Here is a 19,956-nt window from a genome sequence, read left to right on the forward strand (position 1 = left end):
TTAAACTCTTACTACAGGCTTGGTACTTGGTACTTGTGATGAATAGCCTTACCGATCACAGAGTACCATGTACATCTTCCTTGCATTGCATAAAGTACTTCTTTCTTAGGATGGGTCAGAACTAGGCGATTTGATTGCCGGGGTGATGGACTCAGATGTGGATATGGAAGGATGCAAGTTGCAATGCAAGATACAACTCGAAACAGGTAAATTCATGTAATTCAAATCTTGAATCAGAAGTGCAAAGAGCTGTCAGAAGTGCGCTTTTTGCAAGATCTCGAGCGAAGGATCGCTAAGCCTTGTTTTTTTGTAAGGTCCTCTTCGTTAACGCTGAAAGAACAAGTCATCAAAGCCCCTCCACCCCGCTTGCCTGCACTTGTTGCTAGGGCATGACCACGACGTTGTCGATGTCGATGTCACGGAGATTTTCTCCAATGAAGAGAGGCTAATTCACTGGATACGAAGTGGGTTTGATATGATGAAATGGATCGATACGAGTTTAGCTTACATTGCTTAGGTATGTATACTTCTTCGGCTGTGCGATTGTATACAGCAGGAAAATATAGTCACTGAATACCACCGTTCATCATCCCCAACAACGAACACCAAACCCCAAACGCAAACACGGTCTCCTGACCTCAGCCAAAATTGTAGATAAAGAAACAAAATATCAAATCTTTTTCCACAGTCCACCCCACCACCGTCCCACCGTCTCGAACCCAGACTCGCGTGTCAAGCCCTCATTTGCGGGGATATCCCCGACTCCACTACGTTGGACAGCACTGCACATGTCGGAGAAGGTTAGTTTAGTTAGTCCCATTCAGCCTTGCAGATGCAAAGGATCGTGCTTCGGTAACGGTTGACCGTGCATCGACTCGGCCAAGTCTCGAGGGTTGCGACAGGTTTCCAGGGTTCAGATTTCGGTGTCAGTGTTGAGCTGTTCGCGGGCTAGATGGCTAGCTTAGGTGGTGAAAGGGGTACTTTTCGCAGTGGACTTCTCGTGTTGGGCTTGAATATTCGGATGCAGGCTGTTGTCAGTAAGAAGACCTCGCGGCAAGGTAGGATGAGAGCGCCCCGAGCGCAGTAAGCTCGAGAAGTTGAGCCTTGCATATATAATGTTCTGAGTGAGCAACCTATAGCTTCAGAGCCCAACAAGAACATGTTCATGCGCAAGTTCCAATTCGGACTGAGGTGCCAAAGCTCGAACATCAGATGAAACGAGCGGTGGAGCCAACAACAACAAACATCATGCAAATTCGACAAAAGTCCCATGCAGCTAAATTCCAACGGATCCAGTTCCAATGCCTTGGGCAGATCACAGCATCATCTGGAGACGCATAGGGCTCAGGGCAAGGGCAAAAACATTGACGCGCACAAATCCTTCAAGACTCGAGGTGCCTGTTGATGAAACTTGGGAATAATATTCCTTTGCTTTTGACTCTCGAGGAGCTCATTTCGCTCTGCCGCGCGATCGGCGTGAGGCTTGGAATGGTGAATCCTGCCAGTACAAGGGGAAATTATTCTTAGACATACTGTGACACGGGGTGTAAGATTGTCTGAAAGGTTGTGACGCGATGAATGATGGGGGAGTGAGGTGTGGGAATGGGATTCAAGATGAACGTGAGATCAGGTCGATTTGTAGGATGTTGAGAGAAGGAAATCAAGCATGGAGAGGACCTGAGAGTCGAGACTCAGACTTCGAGCGAGAAGGATGAGAGACTTCAGAAGACGAAGGACTCGGCAACAAAGGTATCTATCAAGAAACTCCCTGATACAGACCGTTATTACCAGTAATTACCTTACACTTCTGATACAAACATGCCTGTGAAATATCTCCTTCTTAGACACGTTGTAACATGGGGTGTAAGACTGTACGCATAAGTTTGGGACGCGACAGCTCTAGGAGATAATTGCAACGAAGACGAGAGGCAGAGAATGGACTTGGGGACTCGATAATGTCAAGAATACTTGTCAAGCATGGAGAGGGAGCAGGAGTGGGATGAGAGTTAATGGCAGCCAAAAGAGAACGTAGTAAAAGTGAGATTCCACGCGAAAGTGGTAGCATGTCCAGTTTCCCAACTGATTTCATTGATTCTTATCTCTGAGATGCTCCCCTCTGAACTCCTTCTGCTCGTCAAATTTGCTATGTCTACGGAGTATCGTGCTCAGGTGACTCGATCAGGCGTCCGTGGGTGCTCTACCGTTTCTATAATATAAACCTGTTAGAATTAATATCATATAAAACCTTGATGGTACATAATACCATATATGAGCCTTGATGGTCTAGTCGTATGATTCTCGCTTTGGGACAATCTTGAATGCGAGAGGTCCCGGGTTCAAATCCCGGTTGAGGCCGTAACTTTTTCTTTTTTTCCATTCAAGAAAATGCATTATTGGAATATCTTGCGAGATTTAGGGACAGACCTATTATTGGTCAGCATATTGAAAAAGGGTAGAAGAGGGTAGAGAAAAGAGAAATCAGAAAAAAATGTATGAACTATTCGCTAGGTATTTAGCAACTACTCCCTCACCTAGTTCATTAACCATCTAATTATAAATAGTGAACTCTATGATTACTTAGTTCATAGATAGATAGCTTCACTCACTCCAGACGTTTCGAGGAAGCGGGAAAGTGTCAAGCAATCTTTGGTACGTCGTACGTACGGCTTTCCGTGGGCTTAATACGTACTCTGTAATATATAGTTATTTATGTCCGTCCGCCCACTCCGACTCCGAATTGCCTCGAGATCACTAAACTATTCTACCACCGATGGACTTCATGGCGTCCGGGACTGTGACGCTCCGTACATAAGGCTCATTAAATGGGTACAGGATGCCCAGGTGGTGGTGACCGGAGCATGTAATGTCAAGGCTCATATCCATCCTGTCGAACACAAATATTGGAGGGGGATCATAGTCCGGGTCGCTAACGTCATACCGGGCCTCGATTATCTGCTCCCAGGTTGCCCCCAGAGATCTGTTGATATAAGTTTCACTGACGAATCCATCCTGAGTAATTGGGAGTCAAACCCAGAATCTCGCCCATGTCCGAGTATATGTGACCGGGAGGTGCTAACCCCTGAAGGAAGGCACATCGGCGTTGTGTTTGAAGCCTTTTGAGCTTATTGCGTAGCGTGATGAGCCGCAACATCAGGCCTCGTGACACGAGACCCTCCGGTCTCCGCTATCTTTCGACTGTCCTCTGGTTTGCGAAAGCCTTTTCGAAAGAGAAAGGCAGTTAGTTGTATGATGGGTTCGAGCTGCGATTCAAACACCGGTTCAGCTTCATTGTTTTCGTCGCGGTAAATGTGGATGGATGATGGCTGATGAACTCTGGCAGAAATACCATGAGTCCCAGTGAGTGCTGCCGCAAATTTGGATATCTCGGCAATTCTCTGCGCAGAAGGCCCCGGATTTGCCCATAGGACTGCCCTGCCTACTTATCAGTGACGAGGGACATACGAAAAGACCCGTTTGAATTGGGCTTGTGCATTCATCATTCATGCTTGTCGATCGAGTATGGAAGTCCGCCTCTAAGGGCTAAAAAGAGGAAGGAAAAAAAAAAGGTTCGGGCCCGAACCGCGATTCGAACGCGGGACCTCTCCCATTTCAGTTTTTCACCTGAGCATAGCGTCCCATCTATAAATTCATATAGAAGGTTTACTGGAGGCCCGAAGGGAGAATCATACCACTAGACCATCCGGGCGTGTTTTTATCTTCATTAATATTCCAAAACCTATCATACTAAGATTCAATTTAAGATCTCTACAACTGGCTATAGAAAGGGTTAATGAAATTTAGAGAATATTCAAGAGCGCGCAATTCTAAAGGGACTTGTGGCTTCTCATTTGGACCTCTCTGTGAAGAGCTATAGACCATGGAGCTTTCACTATATATCAAGGCTGGACTGTAGAAGGAAAGAATTGCTGGAAGAGGTAAATTGTGGTCTATGAATACTGGGTTTTGATACCTATATGTATGTTACCACTGTAAAATACAGTACAGACAATAAATTCAAAAGATGAGATCAACATATAAATTTGAACAGCATAAGCAATTCAAAAAGCTCCCGAGCAGGGGGTGAAAACTCTGCTGGTGGGCCGGTGATTCTCCGCGACAAGATATTGATTGATTCAGGCCTTGATTCAGGCCGTCTCCTTGACGGCTCGAGTCGTAGTTGCGACATTGCGCGATGGCTACTAATCTATCCCAGTACTCCTATTCGCGCGCCGTGCTGGCGATGGTGGTAAGCAATCAATCAGTCAGCCAGACTCGAGAATCGAAACAGCTTCTCGAATCTCTCAAACTGCAGTAGTCGAACGGTTGACAAGAAGTTAGCGGTCGGAGTTATTCATCTCAGCTTATTAGAGTCGCAAGCCGGACCCATAACCCTGCGATCCGACCGTCGAGCAGGACTCTAATTTTCATCCCGCGCTATTGGAGGATGATCTTAAGCATCCAGAACGCCATGTGCGCCCTCTTTTCAATTTCGATAACGACCATGGTTGCTTTTGCTTGTGTGATATGCCAGGGGTTACACGCTCGAGACCATCTTTTTGGCTTCGAGTTGACACCGAGGGATCCCGCTGTCTTGGTTGGACGGTGTTTTGCTTCTTCTCTTGCCCGCTGATAGGCAGCGTCTTGCTATCGATGGATAGTCAGTGTGATCCATCGCGACTGGCACTCAACTTGAAGCAGAATTTTCTTCTCTTCGACATTGGCCGTATTTTATTTTATTTTATTTTATTTCCCCCTCGACTTGCGGTGTCGCGTCCGGTTCCCCGGGGAGATGGTGTGGTGGCTGCCCAGTCGGCGGTAAAGCCCATCGTACAGATGTTTGCCCAACAGGAGTTTTACTTTTTTACTTTTGCAGGCTCCAGGCGTCAAGGTTCAAGGACAAGCGAGCTTGATCCACGGAATGCAGCGGATGCATCCGTCAGCTTCCATGGGACGGATGGGCATGACCTCACATCCAGACGTACGTTCCTGATGCACATGCAGCCCATCTGGCAGCTCGCCAATAACGGTGCTAGCGACGATGTTCAGCACAGGATCCCGAGCGCAACCCCCGCCACGTTGCCACACCAATAGGCAGCCACAGCTGACGGCAGATCAGAGATTTCTGCTGCGCAAAAGAATCTTGACTCAAAGGGTTTTATTTTTATACCCGCATTTCCTGCTCAGCCTTCATCTGTGGATCACTCACCGGTAATTCTGCGCATGCCTATGAGGCCATGACTCATGGTCGAGATCGTATAGTAACCTCTCGTCCCCCTCTGTTTCCACTCTCGTAGGCTCCCGTCTTGTTGGGATGCCCGCGTGTCCAGCTGGGTGAGTCGAGACGGCCTGAAGGACACCAACCAGATGGCTTGGGTGCTCGATGGCGCTTCGTCTGCCTGGGAGCGGGCGGTTACTGGAGGGTGGCAGTACCAATGACGCAGATGAGCCGTGTAGTATCGCGCCGGAGGGTTAAAGAAGTGATCGAGGAGGGCGAGGGTTATATCTTGCGACCTGCTTTGCCTCCGTCATCAGAAGTCGCCGCTCGACTCACTCTGAGTAGACAGCTGCCCAACAGTGACTCAAGCTGAGCAGTGAGGCTGCGAAAAATCTCTATATAACAGACAATAAGCCCGTAGATTGAATTTGATCACCTACTGACCTGACAAGCTTCAGCCTGATATGCAAAGGCACATTCTCCGTACCAACTTGACCCAGACGTCCGGATAGCCGTAAATACGGTACAAGCTGAAATTTGCTTTACGGTTCCAAGGTTGGCCCCACCGGCGCCCGCTTACCGCAGGCTCCACAATCCACTGCACCCAAAAGTCCACACATACTTTGCTCTTACAAAACCAGTCCAAATCCACTCCTGCGCTTCCGAGTCTTCCCCCTTTGCCTACTACCAAAACACATCACAGCCCTCCCTGGGTTTACCAAGTTCAAAACCACGACCCTTTGCCACTTCTTGCTGTTCTCCTGGGTTCCATAGCTTCCCCAGGATTTGTCAGATTAGATTTGGTCTTCAGGAATCGGCTCTGTATTCCAGAAGATCCTCGGTCCTTCTCTGCTAGGCCTATAGCGGAGATCCCACACAAGTCGCCTCTATAGCATCGATCTCACTCAGCAACGCTCGGGAGTCCGACGTCGTTCAAATGCACGCTTCGCACATCACAGCACCTCAATCCTCCTCTCCCCTCGAAGCCGTGCCACGGTGACGCTCCCGTCGTGGTTATCTCGATTTCGTTGTCCTTTTGATCGGCGTCGATCGGGTTCTTTCTGGACGATATCCTGTACAATATACTGGGTTGTGATTTTTGTTCTTGTTTTTATCTTTTCCTTTTCTTGCTGTGTTAGTTCTCCTAATCGGTAATTTTGGGCTCTCAAAAGTTGTCGATTTTTCTCGCCTTTCGATTTCTTCACGATATTGCATTCGACTACGTGACTCGACTACATGCTTGATTCGCGATAATGTACCACTACTCTAGTCCACCCCCCGGGTGGTCGTCGTTCGAGTACATGACTCCTCCGACGTCTCCTCACTATGCCTACTATGCGACGCAGTTTACGAACCCGTTTGGTTCGCCGCGAGGCCCCTCGAAGCGCCACGGCCGCAAAGCCAGCTACGCGGCGCCTCCCAGCAAAGATGCAGGAGCATTCCACTCCGGATACTCTCACGGTTTCTACGGCGCAATGCCCGAATATGGCTCTCCGTCCAAGCACGAAAATGTAAGTGCTTACTTTAGTGGCATTCCTCCGTCCTACCGCCGTCGCAAAACCATGTCCGGTGCTCCCGCAGGCATCTATGACTACGGTGTTCCCCTTCAACCGCAGTCATCCCGGAAACGATCTATCTTTGTGGATGTGGTCGATGATGGATACGATGATATGCTAAAATACGCCTCTCGCGAGGAACCAAACAAATCCCGGCGACGTCCGTCAACGTCTCAACGGAAGCCAAAGCCAACCACTGATCCTTTCTTCTCATCTACCCAGGTCCCCGCTTATGACGATGTTGATGCTGCCAAACGCTCGCGCGCACGCCGCCAGTCTACCTCCACCCGGAGCGCGCCCAAGCCCAAGCCAGCGACTGCCTCCAAACCCCCACCCAAGGCCACCGAAGAGGATGCCGAACGCGCAGGAATCCCCCCGGGCTATTCGATAAAGAACTGGGACCCCACCGAAGCGCCGATCATCCTGCTTGGAAGTGTATTCGACGCCAACTCTCTTGGCAAGTGGATCTACGACTGGACCATCTTCCACCACGGCGCCTCAACCCCAATGGCCGATGTCGCGGGCGAACTCTGGCTATTGCTCATCAAACTTGCTGGTAAAGTGAAGCGGGCGGCGGAGTGCGTGGACCGTATCAAGGATATTGATTCTCAGGAGACAGTGGAGGACTTTCTAGAAAGCGGGAAGCGATTGTGGTCGCGATTCAAGAAACTGTTAAGAACATGTGAGCAGTTCATGTGGAAGGCTGCGAAGCGAGAAGGTGGGAAGTCGGTGACTATGGGCCGCAACGCCGGTTGTGAATTTGTCGAGTCGATCTTTGGACGCGATCGCGAATTGGAGAACACGGAGAAGTTGATGAACAGCATCCGTGTGTGGAACATGCGATTTGACGCAAACTGCGATGATATTCTGCGGAAGCGCACCGCTTAGCCGCTACTCTACAGAAAGTGTCTTTGCGCACTCGATTGATTGATTCGATTTCGAATTACTCCATTTACTGCACTTGATTTGAAGTGTTTATTTCTCGGACTGCATTTGAGCGCGTTTGGTTTGGTTGGATACCGGATACCTTTGCTCTTGCGTTCTGACATTGATTGATATTGATCTGATCTTACAAGCGAAGCGACGCGACCTCTTTGATGGTTCAGGTTCCTGCTTGATTTACTGAAAGTCTTTCCTTTGTCATTTCCTTTGTTCACTGCCAGCTATTGTCCGTCCGTCCGTCTCCATTCGCATTGGGACGGGATTTTGATATTATTGATTGGATTCATTTTGAGTGCATCGATGCTCAGGAGTTGAGTCTTGCATCTCTATCTCTGCTTTAAGATACCATTCTGCGATCTCGAGCTGTTCTCAGTTTCAGTTGGAATTGGTCGGTGGTTGATTCATTCTTTGCGATGGCTAGCATAGCATAAGCATACCCACTACGCCTACTAATAGATTCAATATACACTTTATCTTCATTCATTCCAACTCAGTAGCTCGTGTTCCCCATGGTACCACAGACAAGAACATCCAAGATATGTACAGTACGTACATCAATCCACCTCGAACCGACGTCATCATCATCAATACCCCAATAGTATTTACAGTAATACCAACCTGCAAACTATCAAAGAAAGACAGTTCATTCAGTGAGTTGGGTTCATCGAGCCCTACCCAAACCCCTCTAGCTCCCCTCTACCAGTCTACCTAAGCCCCTCCAACACTCGGCTAAGCACGGCAGTCACATCAGCGACGAATCACTGCGCCGCCCTAACGCATGCAACGTTATTATTCTTGACTTACCCCTCCTCCAGTCTGCCAGGTGCTGCAAACGCCAACGTGTCAAGGCTGGCTTCGCCAATGAATCGATTTGAATGGATGTGAGCATTCTTACGGCAGTCTTACTGTTTCTACATGCCGCTTCTACAGGGTATGTATGGAAGAGTCTTGCCCTTGAGGCTTAGTTGAATGGTAGGTAGGTAGGTATGATGGATGAATGGTGGTGGTCAGCGCCCGTTGATTCTTGACCATCCACATCGCATTCTTCACGAACGCGCGAAGATGACGCCCGCCCGCGCCCATGCCCGCGCCCCGGCGCTTACGAGGATTGTTAGTATGCCACATACTCTACAAACATGCGTACGTACAAGCGAGAATGTGATGTGATAGTGATTGACGTAATATTACAATACTCGTAATAATATATCAATACGAGAATTGTTGGAGGAGGCTTGCGCTTGCGCCGGCACTCGTGTCCACGTGCGGGATTTACATGGTCGGAGAGAGGGGTAGGACAGGTGGGATTCCTGTTGGTGGTTGGAGGGGAATTCTCCGTGATGGACGGTTGGACCATGATGACGGCGTTGGGTCCGTCCGACACCTTCTTGTCGTTGGGGCTTTTTCTATTGGCTAGGTTATGACATGGGGTAGAATGGTAGATGAATTGTAGCTTGTATCGCTGGGAAATAGAGTGCGTATTAGACTGATGGTTGTGGTTCTAACCTATTCTTTATATGTTTTGCACTACTAGGTCTATCTATCTAGGTAACGGTATTGTCGAGCTGTCTAGAGTCTATATAGCCCGACCACATCTATTGCTCTCTGTCACCATTTATATTATCAAAACACCCTTCATCCTCAACATCCCATTGTAGGACATACTAGGCAACAGCCTACTCACCAACCCAAACCAACCACCCCAGCGCAATAACCCCCTTCAATCCCGCACTAAGCCACAACGCACTCTCCATCCCCCCAGAACTCCGACTCAACCAGCCGCCCACGATCGCCCCAACAAGGAGGAGCACCACACTACCGACTCGGCGATTCCGCTTAACATTTCCCGCCACATCGCGCACAAGCTTCGGATCACTCGCGACATCAAAGTAGACGCTCGTCAGGACGACAGTCGGGATCTCATTATACCCTAGCCCCCTAGCGGCCGTCATTGACCCGGCGGACTGGAATGCCAGAAGCGCAATGGGGATAAGTTCGAGGAAGAGACGCCCACCTGTTAGGCTGGATGTCTCGGCGATGTCGTGCGGGATTAGGTCGCCCTCGAGGAGGGCGACGGCGATTATGACGAGGATGGCTTGGAAGAGGAAGGAGGTGAATAGGGTCATCCGTTTCTTGGGGCCGAGGTTTCGACCGTAGAGGGAGAAGAGGAGTGCGCCAATGAAGAAGGAGACGATTGAGACGAGCGATTTCAGCCAGCCCCAGGGCTTGCCTGTTGGTTGGTCTGAGGCGCCGAGGCCGAGGAAGATTGTGTTTCCTGCGAAGCGGAGCGTTAGCATTTACTCATCTTCCTGGCCGAGAGCGGAATCGATCTCGTCGGAGGCGTAGAGGTAACCAGGGGCGTACCTGTCTGCATAGCCAGGAAACAAGACCAAGCATTGTAAGCGGCACTATCGCAAAGACCGGTTATGAAGCAGCAGACGAGGCAGATGAGGTCGGTATACTTTGCTGAGACAGACTGCGTCCATCGCGATGTTGTTGTCTTTGTTGGCTTCGCGACGCCTCCAGCTCCTGTCCCTGTCCCCAACCCCGAGAGACCATTGCTGGCCTTGACGTCCGGGTTGTTGTTGGCCTCTATATCTGCTGCTGCCATTTTGTGCCGGTGCCTATACCATGGGTAATTGATGTAGAGGGCGCAGGGGCCGCAGGTATTTATTGGAGGAAGCAGAATTTGCGCTGCGCTGTGGTGGCTCGGATCGCTTCCGGTATCGTGATGGATCGGCGGTTCGCGGTCAACCCCGTAGGGCTGAACTAGACTCACTGAAACGCAGGTGCCTGGTCATAAGAGGGGACTTTGACGGCACAAAAGAAGCTATAATGGTGGAATGATTGCGCCATATTGGGTCTAAAATATATCATTGTGAAGAACGCGTCAGGAAGATGCTAGAAAGGATATTTTGCTCTTGGATGTCTGCAGAGAACAATGACTCCGTAGGCCGAGCACTTCTTTGAGGCTCGGGGGAGAGTCGGGAGCAGCTTGTGCTCCGGGAGTGACTGAACCATGCTCAGCTGGGCGCTGTTTGACCAACAGTGCAGATGCTGATTGTCCTCACGGTCCTTCAATGGTTTCGCAAGAAGCATTCCTTTGTATGCTTTCGCAGATTTGGGTGTATCTTGATGGTGGACTCGGTAACCGATGCCTCATCCATCACTATGTAAGTAATCTGCTAGGTTTCAAGTGTCAGCGTCGTGAAGAGCATGCTAAGTTGGAAAGGTCGGTGAGGTTATAGGTCTCGTTCATTTTCGGCCAAATCGAGGACCGAGGTGGTGCAGGTGGATGATTGACCGCAACGAGCTCAGACCATCGTGTCAATAATGTAATCTGTCCTTCCGTATGCTAAAGAATATATGCATTGGGTAGCAACTGCTATAGCTCTAAGATGGCTTGGCTTTCTTGATTGCTGTCTCCTACGCCTGTCATTTGAGTTGCCTTCCATTCCGAATAAATCTAATCCCTACAGATTGTTCCTTCCTCCCCCGAGCAACATCCATAGTGCTAAGATCTATTTGGGACGGTGCTTTCTCGGCGGGGAAGGAAGGTGCGACTGAGGTGCCGCTGGTTGTTCCTTCCTGCTCGAATAATCGCGACTTCCTAGGATAGCATGACGATGGCTCCTAGCTACCTACGTAGAAGTTGTAGAAGCTGCGTTCCAAGGGTAAGGCAACTTAAACAAACCCAAATGCCCACAAAGAAAAATGGTCATGCTTCGGAGTCCGAAAACGGAACGTAGCATATTGCTTTGCTCAAAACTCAAGTGTTAATTGAATGAAGCTCCTGACCAGTAATCTTTGGAAATCGAGTTGGTAGGTGGCGATATCATCACCACCCGCAAGCTGAAGCAATGCGACCGCCCACCACGCTCTGAACCAACGGTCATGCCCCAACCCTGGAACCTCAGACATGGCATCCCCGCACTGGAGATTGAAGCCAATTTGATGCTCCTCAACGATCGACCGCAAGTCCGTCATGACCCCGGCCTGGCCAGACTTTGAGCCATAGCTGATGACTTCATGCCACACATTGAGCAATCATAGCCTTTGGCGATGACTAAACTCAACGGAGCAAACGGCAGCTGACCGTTTCTGTATCAAGCCGTGCTCGTAGTTGTGGTTGAGTCTCAGCGTCATCACTCATCATCTGCGCCACCTGCTGTTCATATAATGGTCGATGACCCCAGATGATTTTTTAGTGGTATTATCGAACGATTGAGCGAACAGACGAACTATCTGAAAATACGACGAGGTATCGCTCATCAAATTGCAGGCTTCAATGCTTTTCGATGCATGCTAACTGTCACTCTGTCAGCTACCATGTCCTCAAAACAAACCAACGCCTTCAGCCCTGCTGGAACCCAGGCCAAGCAGGCTGCATCCCAAGCGGGCTCAAGATCAAAAAAAGACCCCACCGAAGGCTGGAGTGTCGAAGAGATGCTCGAGACCGGGCTGGACCAGGACGGCAATATTGTCTCTGATGACTATTCCTGGATTGACGGTCCTCGGCTGAACAAGGGACAGCATGGGAACCAACAAGCGGACGAGGTTTCTGCCTCTCTTGACAAAGACTTTGATTAAAGTCAAGAAACGAATCGTCTTATCAGAATGAACAACTTTGTCGCCGAATGTAAGTTGCTGAGATGAGACTATGGGTTACTGTCAAGTTGCTGGATGACTGTCGCTTAACCATGTCAACGCGCTCATTTTGGCATGTAACATAATGAAATCCTGAAAGATGAAGTAAATAATGAATATGCCAGGGCATGAATATTGGAGTTCTTTCGAGTCTGTACTAAAGTCCTATGATAACACAATTGCCATGGCAACCAAGTGCACCAGGATAGGCCTTGATCTGCCTCAGGCTCCACGCCAACCTCGATCCGGCAAAACCCAAACGAACCAGCTGTGACGCTTCGATTGAGCGGTGTTGTTGACTTCTCGATGTTACTCCTCCGGTCGCGAGATGATGATGAGATGACGACCACTGATGTGCTATGATTGAAGACAATTGAGTGAGCTGTCAACGGTTGTCTTGCGGTAGCGCTTATCTCATTGTCCACCTCCCTCCCTTCACTCGCTGCATGTTTCGCTCTTTTACTTCACATCGCAGGCACCTCCATCTTCATTTCGTCGGCAAATTCGGACCAAAGTCAATAGCCAGCCTGAAAGTCAGACGTTAGCTATCCATCTCAATTCCAAGCGGCGATCCGCCTCATACTCCAGGGAGCTAGGACCATCGCACCTTCCTATATCCAGTGTCTCCGCCTCAGTGGTACACCGAACTGTATGTACCATCACCTTATCCGCCGTCAACGAGTAATCGTCGCTCAACTCGAACAGTTAATTGAGGAAGAAATGGCACTCGACCCCCGCTTCTATCACCATCTAGGCCCTGGCGTCGGGTCCGGCTCGCAGTCCTCTGCCTCGTTGTCTGGTTTCTCGTCGACTACTGGGATCACCAGTCCGTCCATACAGTCTGCGGCTTCTTCAGCAGGGCTGCGATCGACTGCCTCCAGCCCGTCATTACGTGCAAGACAGAGCGTTGCTGTTTCGAGACCTTCAGATGGCGTTCCAGGACTTGGTCCGGGAGGAAATGTTCGCGTCGTTGTGCGAGTGCGCAAGTTCCTGCAAAGAGGTATGTTAAATGATTGAAGATAGTTAGAAGCAGCTAACATTGGACTCGTTTATTAGAAATCGAACGGAAGGCGCAATGCTTGATTTCGATGGACCCTGATACCCAGACGACTAAATTACACGCACCGCAAGCTCACCCTCACGATGAAGGAAAACCAAAGTCGCAGGCTCGGGGAAAAGTGTTGGAAGACAAAGACTTTATATTTGATAACTCGTTCTGGTCGCACGATGAGGCGGACGATCATTATGCCCACCAAGAGGACATTTACAACAGCCTCGGCGAGGACTTTTTGGACCACAATTTCGAAGGCTACCACACGTGTATTTTTGCATACGGCCAGACTGGATCTGGCAAGAGTTATACTATGATGGGTAATTCTGAGCAACCGGGATTGATCCCGCGGACATGCGAAGACCTGTTTCAGCGCATAGAAAACGCCGAGTCCCCGGACGTCAGCTACAACGTTCGTGTCTCCTACTTCGAGGTCTACAACGAGCATGTGCGCGACCTGCTGGTACCTCGGACTGACCCACCCCACTACCTTCGAATCCGAGAGTCACCTTCTGAGGGACCATACGTGAAGGACCTCACAGAGGTTACAGTCAGGAACTACGCCGAGATCATGAAGTTTATGCGCAAGGGTGATGTCTCACGTACTGTTGCTAGCACTAAGATGAACGATACGTCCTCACGATCACACGCCGTTTTTACTATTACCTTAAAGCAGATTCACCATGACCTTTCCACGGATGAGACCACAGAGCGTACCGCGCGCATTCGCCTGGTGGACTTAGCTGGGTCTGAGCGTGCCAAATCAACCGAAGCTACCGGCCAACGACTGCGTGAAGGATCCAACATCAACAAATCTCTCACAACCTTGGGTAGAGTCATTGCGGCTTTGGCTGATCCCAAAGCAGGACGTCCAGGCAAGCGAAAAGGGAAGGAGGTGGTACCATACCGTGATTCGATTCTCACCTGGTTGTTGAAAGACAGCCTTGGAGGCAACTCGAAGACGGCCATGATTGCCTGTATCTCACCTACCGACTATGAAGAAACACTTTCCACCTTGCGGTATGCGGACCAGGCGAAGCACATCCGGACGCGCGCGAAAGTCAACCAAGATCATATGTCGGCCGCTGAGCGTGACCGACAGATCGAAGAAATGGCGGAAACAATTCGCACACTGCAGCTCAGCGTCAGTCAGTCAGCACAGAGCCGCAGGGAAACCGAGGTCCAGAATGAACGCCTCGAGGAGTACCAGCAAAAGGTGAGCGGGCTTCAACGACTTATGGAGGAGACAAAGATGGTCAGCGAATGCAAAATCAGACAGTTGCAGACCGAGAACGAAGCGCTACGTAACCACCTCAAGCTGGCCCTGGATAGTCTGCGGAATCCAATCCCACCTGTGACGATAGAGAAGGCTCTCAGCGATGTTGACATTCCGGACGAGCAGGAAGAACTCGATGACAAAGAAAACCGGGCAGGGTCCCCTATCTCGGAGGTGGACGCAGAGCCGGATCTGGTCTGGGAAGATAACAGTCATACCGATACCAGCCAGCTCGAAGCCCAAGAGATGCAGGCGACTATGGAGGGTCTTTTGGGCGACCTTGACGTCTTCAAGCGAAAGCTGGCTACGGATCACGAACGCTTCGGTGCTAGTCGAACACATGAAGGCCGTAAGCGGCGAAGAGCACTCGGAGATATCCTGGGCAATTGATCAATGAGCGTAAATAAGCGATGATATCCTGTAAGGCGTTTGGGTGGTGTTTTGAGCTGCGGATTTTTAATTCTTTTTGACGTTGCAATGATGAGACGATGGAATGTCAGATGACTGCATGACAGCTTGGAGTAATCAATCAATCAGTATACTTACCCATACACCATGTTCTTGTACCTTCTTGAACTGTAGAAGTTAAAAGTTGCGACCTGCGTTAGTAGAATAGTTAGCTGCCCGCGGCTTATGGCATCATCGCCCTTTTCGGCGTGTGAGTCAATCCACCGGACCGCGCTCTCCATCCCCACAACCGCCCGAAAAAAAGTCTCCAATGCCCCTCCTGATTGCCGCCATCGCGTTCAACTCCGTCCTCTCAATATGGCGACTCCCTCCGACCCTACACTGAACACCGATCCTTCCCCCTCCGCGAACCCTACCCCTGCGCCCGCATCATCAACCCCGTCAGCCGCGAAGATGGACCCAACCCAGTCTCAACCACCACAATCACAATCGCAACCGCAAGCCCAGAAGGCCCCGAAGCCGCCAAAACCCGCCAAGCAACAAGCCCCCAAGGACAAAGCCCCCGCCGACGGTGCAGCAGGAGGCGATGGTCTCTCCCCCGCCGAGCTGAAGAAACGGGCAAAGGCCGAGAAGGCTGCCCGCCGGGCACGCGAAAAGGCAGACCGCGACCAAGGCGGTGCCGCCGGTGGACAAGCCGCGAACACACCTGCTGGGAAGAAGGGCGCCGATGCTGGAGCTGCGGCTGGGCAAGCGGGCAAAGGGCAGAAGTCCATCCCCAGACGAGGGTCTACGCAGGCCGGCACGGGGAACGGAGCAGAGGCGAAGAAGAAGCAGGAGGATAAGAACGTTGCTGTGTTTGGGCATCTCTACGGACAGCACCGGCGGACTACGGTTGCGGGTGCTGGGAAGGAGGTTCATCCTGCTGTGTTGGCGCTGGGTTTGCAGATGAGAGATTATGTGGTTTGTGGGAGTAGTGCGAGATGCGTTGCGACTCTGTTGGCTTTTAAGAGAGTATGCTATTCTTCCACTAACTTGCCCTGCGCTTGGTTGGGATGTTGTTGCTAATGCTGCTTTCGCTAGGTGATTCAGGCTTACACAACACCAAAGGGCACATCCCTTGCTCGTCACTTGACTACACATCTCTCTCACCAGATTACCTACCTTTCTACATGCCGCCCACTCTCCATTAGCCAGGGAAATGCTATCCGAGCTCTCAAACTGGCCATCTCCTCCATCGACCCATCAGTCCTAGAAGCGCAAGCAAAGACTACATTGTGCGAGTTCATCGACAGCTTCATCCGCGAGAAGATCACCGTCGCAGACCAAGTCATCGCTGGCAGCGCAGCACAAAAGATCAAAGACGGCGACGTGGTTGTGACATTCGCAGGCAGCTCGATCGTAAAGCAAACACTCCTGACAGCATTCAAGCAAGGCAAGAGATTCCGCGTCTCAATCATCGACTCTCGCCCGCTATTCGAAGGCAAAAACCTAGCCCGCACACTCGCAAATGCCGGTCTCGAGGTGCAGTACTCCCTCGTCAGCGGCATTAGCCACGCCATCAAGGACGCAACAAAGGTCTTCCTCGGCGCCCACGCCATGACCAGTAACGGCCGGCTGTACTCGCGCGTCGGCACGGCGCTGGTCGCCATGTCGGCTAAGGAGCGCGCCGGCGGCGTCGAGATCCCCGTCATTGTCTGCTGCGAGACCGTCAAATTCACAGACCGCGTCGCGCTCGACAGTATCGTCGTTAATGAGATTGCGGATGCCGACGAGCTCGTCATCTCTCAGGCACCTCACCAGCTGACGGACCTACCTGACCCTGCTGCGGCTGCACAGCCTGAGCCGAAGAAGGGTGGGAAGGCTGCGCCTTCAAAACCGAGTGAAACCGAGTCGTCTACGAAGTCGAAAGATAGTGACTCGCCGCTCGTGGACTGGAGGGACACGACTAACCTTCAGCTTCTCAATCTGTTGTATGATGCCACGCCGGCTGAGTATGTTGATATGGTGGTTACCGAGATGGGCAGTCTGCCACCGAGCGCAGTCCCGATCGTGCACCGGATGAGTACCAGTCTGTAGCCTTCTCCCCCTATTTTCTATCTGCTTTTGAATGCCATCCCCCCAATGTCTTTTGTAAGAGACTTTTGTTTTTGGAATTGCCTCAAGGGGTTTCGGGAATCTGGGGGACTCTTCACATGTTGTATTGTCTATGATCATGTATGGCTAGCGAACTTTAAAGGAAAAGTATGAAATGGATATCTGGTTATTTATCCGCCATGACTTTTAGGTTTGAATTACACCTTTATTCTAGGGTTAGATAACAATACCAGGGGTCTATCAACCTGAAGTCGAAGATAGACTGATCCACCCAATCAGAACCCGCGCTCAACTCAATCCCGCGGAGCAACAATTTTTATCTCCCCCTCACTCTACTATACATCCAACCAACAACCCTCAACACAGCCCCTCTCACCTCAACCGCAAACACAAACACAATGGGCAAGCGCAAACAACTCAAAGACGGCGACGTTGCCATGGGCGGCACAGACCCTAACACCGGCGACTCCTCCGACGAAGAGATGGACATTGTCGACGTCGACTTCGAGTGGTTCGACCCCGACCCGGACGTCGACTTCCACGGCCTGAAGCACCTCATTCGGCAGCTTTTCGACAGCGACGCAGCGGACTTTGATCTCTCCGCGTTGGCGGATCTTGTTCTCTCCCAGCCGCTGCTAGGGTCCACGGTTAAGACGGATGGGAAGGAGAGTGATCCGTATGCGTTCTTGACGGTGTTGAATTTGAGGGAGCATGCTGTACGTCCTCTCTTCACGTCTCTGCGCTGATTTTTGGTTGAATATATGGAATGAGGGCTAATCAGTGGACGCTGCAGGAAAAACCCGCAATCAAAGACTTAACATCCTACCTCCACCGCAAAGCCTCGAGCACGCCGTCCCTATCTCCCCTCGCAACCCTCCTCTCCCAGACCCCCATCCCACCAATCGGGCTCATCCTAACAGAACGCCTAATCAACATGCCGACCGAAGTAATCCCACCGATGTACACGATGCTGCAAGAGGAAATCACCTGGGCGCTCGAAGAGAACGAGCCGTACAATTTCAGCCATTACCTGATTGTCAGCAAGACGTATGAGGAGGTTGAATCCAAGCTCGATGCCGAGGAATCAAGGCCGCAGAAGAAGAAGAAGAAGGGTGGCAATGAGAAGGGGGAAAGGTTCTTCTTCCATCCTGAGGATGAGGTGCTTGAGCGGCATGCGCTTTGTAAGGGGGGTTATGAGCATAAGTATGAGGAGGGGTCGTCGGATTCGAAGAGGGCGTTTCAGGAGTTGGGGATTAAGACTGGGGGCAGTTTGATTTTGATTGAGGCGGGCAAGTTTGAGGGGGCTGTTAAGGATATGGTTGAGTTTGTGAAGGGGCCTGGGAATGCATGATTTATGATATAAACTGATTTATATTTATAGATTAATGTGGTTATGATTGATAGAGCATTGAAATTGGAAAGGAAAAGTTTGTCTATTTTTGGAATTCGGAATTAGTATCTAGTGTCGAATCGTTACGGCGTGGCGGACGAGCACGGAGAAAACAGGCGTTACTCCCATTGTGTGCCCTTCAGGCGCTGCATCAGGTACTCTACCTCGACGACCTTGGTCAGAGGAATGACATATTCCTGCACCAGTTAGCTCGTTAGAAACCAGAACCCCAACAGGACATACCTTATACATAGCCTGCACAGCATTAACATCAATTTTCGAGCCCGACTCATTCGGAAACCCAGGATCCGTGCCATAAGTCTTCGCCTTGAGCGCCAGCCGCTCCAGAACCTTCAACTCAACCTGCGCGTTCGTAATCGCCTCATCGATCCCCTTGCGATCCTCCGCCTTAATAAGTTTCACAAACCGCTCCGGCTCCTTCTGGAACTTCGACTCGGCCACAAACTTCCCAAAGTGAATCCGCCGCGACAGAGCCTGGAGCACACCGACATCGCACGTAGCAGCGGATCCATAATTCTCCTTCGTCTCGCCGCGGTCCTCCCGCCCGTTGAAGCTAGGACAGATAGCGGGGAGAATGTCCTCCACGTACCGCGCCTTAATGACCTCGTTCACGTTGACGTCGTTGTCGTGCAGGATCTTGGGGTAGTCGAGCGGTTGGAGGATGGGCTTTTCCAGCGCGTCGGGGAAGAAAGGGTACTCGTCTGGTGACTCGTAGCGGCGGACGCGCGATTGCAGGCGCTCTTGTTCGCGGAGGAGGTAGTCCAGTAGGCTGATGTGTTCGTTTGGGATGGATACCCCGCCGGGGACGTAGATGGGTTTGTTGAGGGGGAATTGTACGCGCTCGATTAGGTGGAAGGTTATTGTGTCTTCTAGGCGGCTGTTCAATTTATAGAAAGAGAAGTTAGCGAGGTTCGTTCCTTCAGCTTAGGATAAGGCTGACTTTGCGGGGTTGACCTCTTGCTCGGTCAGATATCGCGGGCACTTACATTAATTGGAAGCGGATGTTCGCTAGGTCCAAGGCCTTGGAGGCATCGGAGAGGTCAATTGCAGTATCCATATCGGGATTGGGTTGGCTCTGCTGTTGTAGGCGCATACGAAGTGAGTGAGAGGGAGGGGCGTGAGACAAATTATTTGGGGGAAGATGTAGTTATTTGTACTGCGGGGCAACAATCATCGGACTCGTCACTACTACTAAGTCCCAGGAACGATGGATCTGGTGAATAGAGCAGAGACACCATTCATCCAAATGAGGAGGAAACTAGATCATTGTTTTGCAATCTTCAATAGTCCTGATGGTGGTGGACTCGTCATTCGTCTGGTCTTGCCTCGGACTTATCTAGTTCTCTTGCATAACTCCGC

General features: G+C 50.7%; 9 protein-coding genes and 2 non-coding genes across 11 annotated transcripts; 7 read left to right on the forward strand and 4 right to left on the reverse strand.

The window, feature by feature from the left end:
- The first annotated feature begins 2,272 nt into the window (after positions 1–2,272).
- BDV17DRAFT_t53 lies at positions 2,273–2,355 on the forward strand. Its single transcript has one exon. It is a non-coding gene; the product is annotated as a tRNA-Pro (tRNA).
- A 371-nt stretch (positions 2,356–2,726) lies between these two features.
- BDV17DRAFT_257681 (uncharacterized protein) lies at positions 2,727–3,636 on the reverse strand (the record flags this gene model as incomplete). The annotated part of the gene is made up of 2 exons (XM_073757224.1): positions 3,031–3,636; positions 2,727–2,977 (listed from the first exon to the last, which is right to left on the reverse strand). Coding segments are annotated over exons 1-2 (286 nt in total), but the record flags the coding sequence as incomplete, so codon positions are not given.
- Positions 3,572–3,706, reverse strand: BDV17DRAFT_t54. The gene has a single exon. It is a non-coding gene; the product is annotated as a tRNA-Pro (tRNA).
- A 100-nt stretch (positions 3,707–3,806) lies between these two features.
- BDV17DRAFT_257684 (uncharacterized protein) lies at positions 3,807–5,613 on the forward strand. The gene has a single exon (XM_073757225.1). It carries the CDS (start codon positions 4,525–4,527, stop codon positions 5,089–5,091), a length of 567 nt encoding a protein of 188 aa, XP_073617723.1. The 5' UTR covers positions 3,807–4,524; the 3' UTR covers positions 5,092–5,613.
- An 855-nt stretch (positions 5,614–6,468) lies between these two features.
- Positions 6,469–7,659, forward strand: BDV17DRAFT_289319 (uncharacterized protein; the record flags this gene model as incomplete). Its single annotated transcript, XM_073761636.1, has 1 exon — positions 6,469–7,659. The coding sequence occupies one exon, from the start codon at positions 6,469–6,471 to the stop codon at positions 7,657–7,659; it is 1,191 nt and encodes a 396-aa protein (XP_073617724.1).
- Positions 7,660–9,315: 1,656 nt separating this feature from the next.
- Positions 9,316–10,466, reverse strand: BDV17DRAFT_27922 (YoaK family protein). The gene is made up of 2 exons (XM_073759673.1): positions 10,075–10,466; positions 9,316–9,985 (listed from the first exon to the last, which is right to left on the reverse strand). Exons 1-2 carry the CDS (start codon positions 10,319–10,321, stop codon positions 9,387–9,389), a joined length of 846 nt encoding a protein of 281 aa, XP_073617725.1. The 5' UTR covers positions 10,322–10,466; the 3' UTR covers positions 9,316–9,386.
- Positions 10,467–11,837: 1,371 nt separating this feature from the next.
- On the forward strand, positions 11,838–12,361 carry BDV17DRAFT_27953 (uncharacterized protein). The gene is made up of 2 exons (XM_073759733.1): positions 11,838–11,971; positions 12,035–12,361. Exon 2 carries the CDS (start codon positions 12,040–12,042, stop codon positions 12,298–12,300), a length of 261 nt encoding a protein of 86 aa, XP_073617726.1. The 5' UTR covers positions 11,838–11,971; positions 12,035–12,039; the 3' UTR covers positions 12,301–12,361.
- A 647-nt stretch (positions 12,362–13,008) lies between these two features.
- Positions 13,009–15,074, forward strand: BDV17DRAFT_280496 (kinesin-3 family protein uncB; the record flags this gene model as incomplete). Its single annotated transcript, XM_073759891.1, has 2 exons — positions 13,009–13,357; positions 13,414–15,074. 2 exons carry the CDS (start codon positions 13,009–13,011, stop codon positions 15,072–15,074), a joined length of 2,010 nt encoding a protein of 669 aa, XP_073617727.1.
- A 315-nt stretch (positions 15,075–15,389) lies between these two features.
- BDV17DRAFT_27988 (translation initiation factor eIF2B subunit delta) lies at positions 15,390–17,340 on the forward strand. The gene is made up of 2 exons (XM_073759789.1): positions 15,390–16,103; positions 16,173–17,340. The coding sequence occupies exons 1-2, from the start codon at positions 15,450–15,452 to the stop codon at positions 17,166–17,168; spliced, it is 1,650 nt and encodes a 549-aa protein (XP_073617728.1). The 5' UTR covers positions 15,390–15,449; the 3' UTR covers positions 17,169–17,340.
- Position 17,341: 1 nt separating this feature from the next.
- On the forward strand, positions 17,342–18,591 carry BDV17DRAFT_27989 (protein-transporting protein BCP1). The gene is made up of 2 exons (XM_073759791.1): positions 17,342–17,902; positions 17,980–18,591. Exons 1-2 carry the CDS (start codon positions 17,585–17,587, stop codon positions 18,535–18,537), a joined length of 876 nt encoding a protein of 291 aa, XP_073617729.1. The 5' UTR covers positions 17,342–17,584; the 3' UTR covers positions 18,538–18,591.
- A 104-nt stretch (positions 18,592–18,695) lies between these two features.
- On the reverse strand, positions 18,696–19,654 carry BDV17DRAFT_280499 (chorismate mutase ARO7; the record flags this gene model as incomplete). Its single annotated transcript, XM_073759892.1, has 3 exons — positions 18,696–18,773; positions 18,820–19,474; positions 19,584–19,654. The coding sequence occupies 3 exons, from the start codon at positions 19,652–19,654 to the stop codon at positions 18,696–18,698; spliced, it is 804 nt and encodes a 267-aa protein (XP_073617730.1).
- Positions 19,655–19,956: the final 302 nt, after the last annotated feature.

Source organism: Aspergillus undulatus (assembly GCF_047715775.1).
Source record: "Aspergillus undulatus strain CBS 261.88 unplaced genomic scaffold BDV17scaffold_12, whole genome shotgun sequence".
Lineage (NCBI taxonomy): Eukaryota > Fungi > Ascomycota > Eurotiomycetes > Eurotiales > Aspergillaceae > Aspergillus > Aspergillus undulatus.